The sequence below is a fragment of the Gavialis gangeticus genome, unplaced genomic scaffold (genome assembly GCF_001723915.1).
Source record: "Gavialis gangeticus isolate Ggan-Ray unplaced genomic scaffold, GavGan_comp1, whole genome shotgun sequence".
NCBI classification, from domain to species: Eukaryota; Metazoa; Chordata; order Crocodylia; family Gavialidae; genus Gavialis; species Gavialis gangeticus.
The window spans coordinates 3,634,233-3,634,485 of record NW_017729020.1 but is presented as its reverse complement, the minus strand read 5'-3'; the positions used below and the strand labels follow the sequence as shown (position 1 = coordinate 3,634,485).

At 68.8% G+C, this 253-nt stretch overlaps 1 protein-coding gene across 1 annotated transcript in view; it reads left to right on the top strand.

The window, feature by feature from the left end:
• Positions 1–3: 3 nt before the first annotated feature.
• The window catches only part of LOC109295447 (low molecular weight neuronal intermediate filament-like), a gene marked incomplete at its 5' end in the record, with an annotated part of 23,047 nt that continues 22,797 nt past the window's right edge, over positions 4–253 (top strand). Inside the window, one exon of the mRNA XM_019514298.1 lies at positions 4–252. Within this exon, the coding sequence (XP_019369843.1) occupies positions 4–252 (249 nt within the window). The remainder of the gene's footprint in view (position 253) is intronic.

Sequence of the window (253 nt, the reverse complement as noted above, 5' to 3'; positions counted from 1 at the left end):
GCCCCGCCGGGCCGGCGCCTGCAGCTGGAGCAGCTGGAGCTGCTGTCGCAGTCCAGCGCGCTGAGCAACGAGCTCAAGATCGTGCGCACCAACGAAAAGGAGCAGCTGCAGGGCCTCAACGACCGCTTCGTCACCTACATCGAGAAGGTGCACCAGCTGGAGCAGCACAACCGGCTGCTGGAGGCCGAGGTGGCCCTGCTGCGCCAGCGCCAGGCCGAGCCGTGCCGCCTGCAGCAGCTGTACGAGCAGGAGC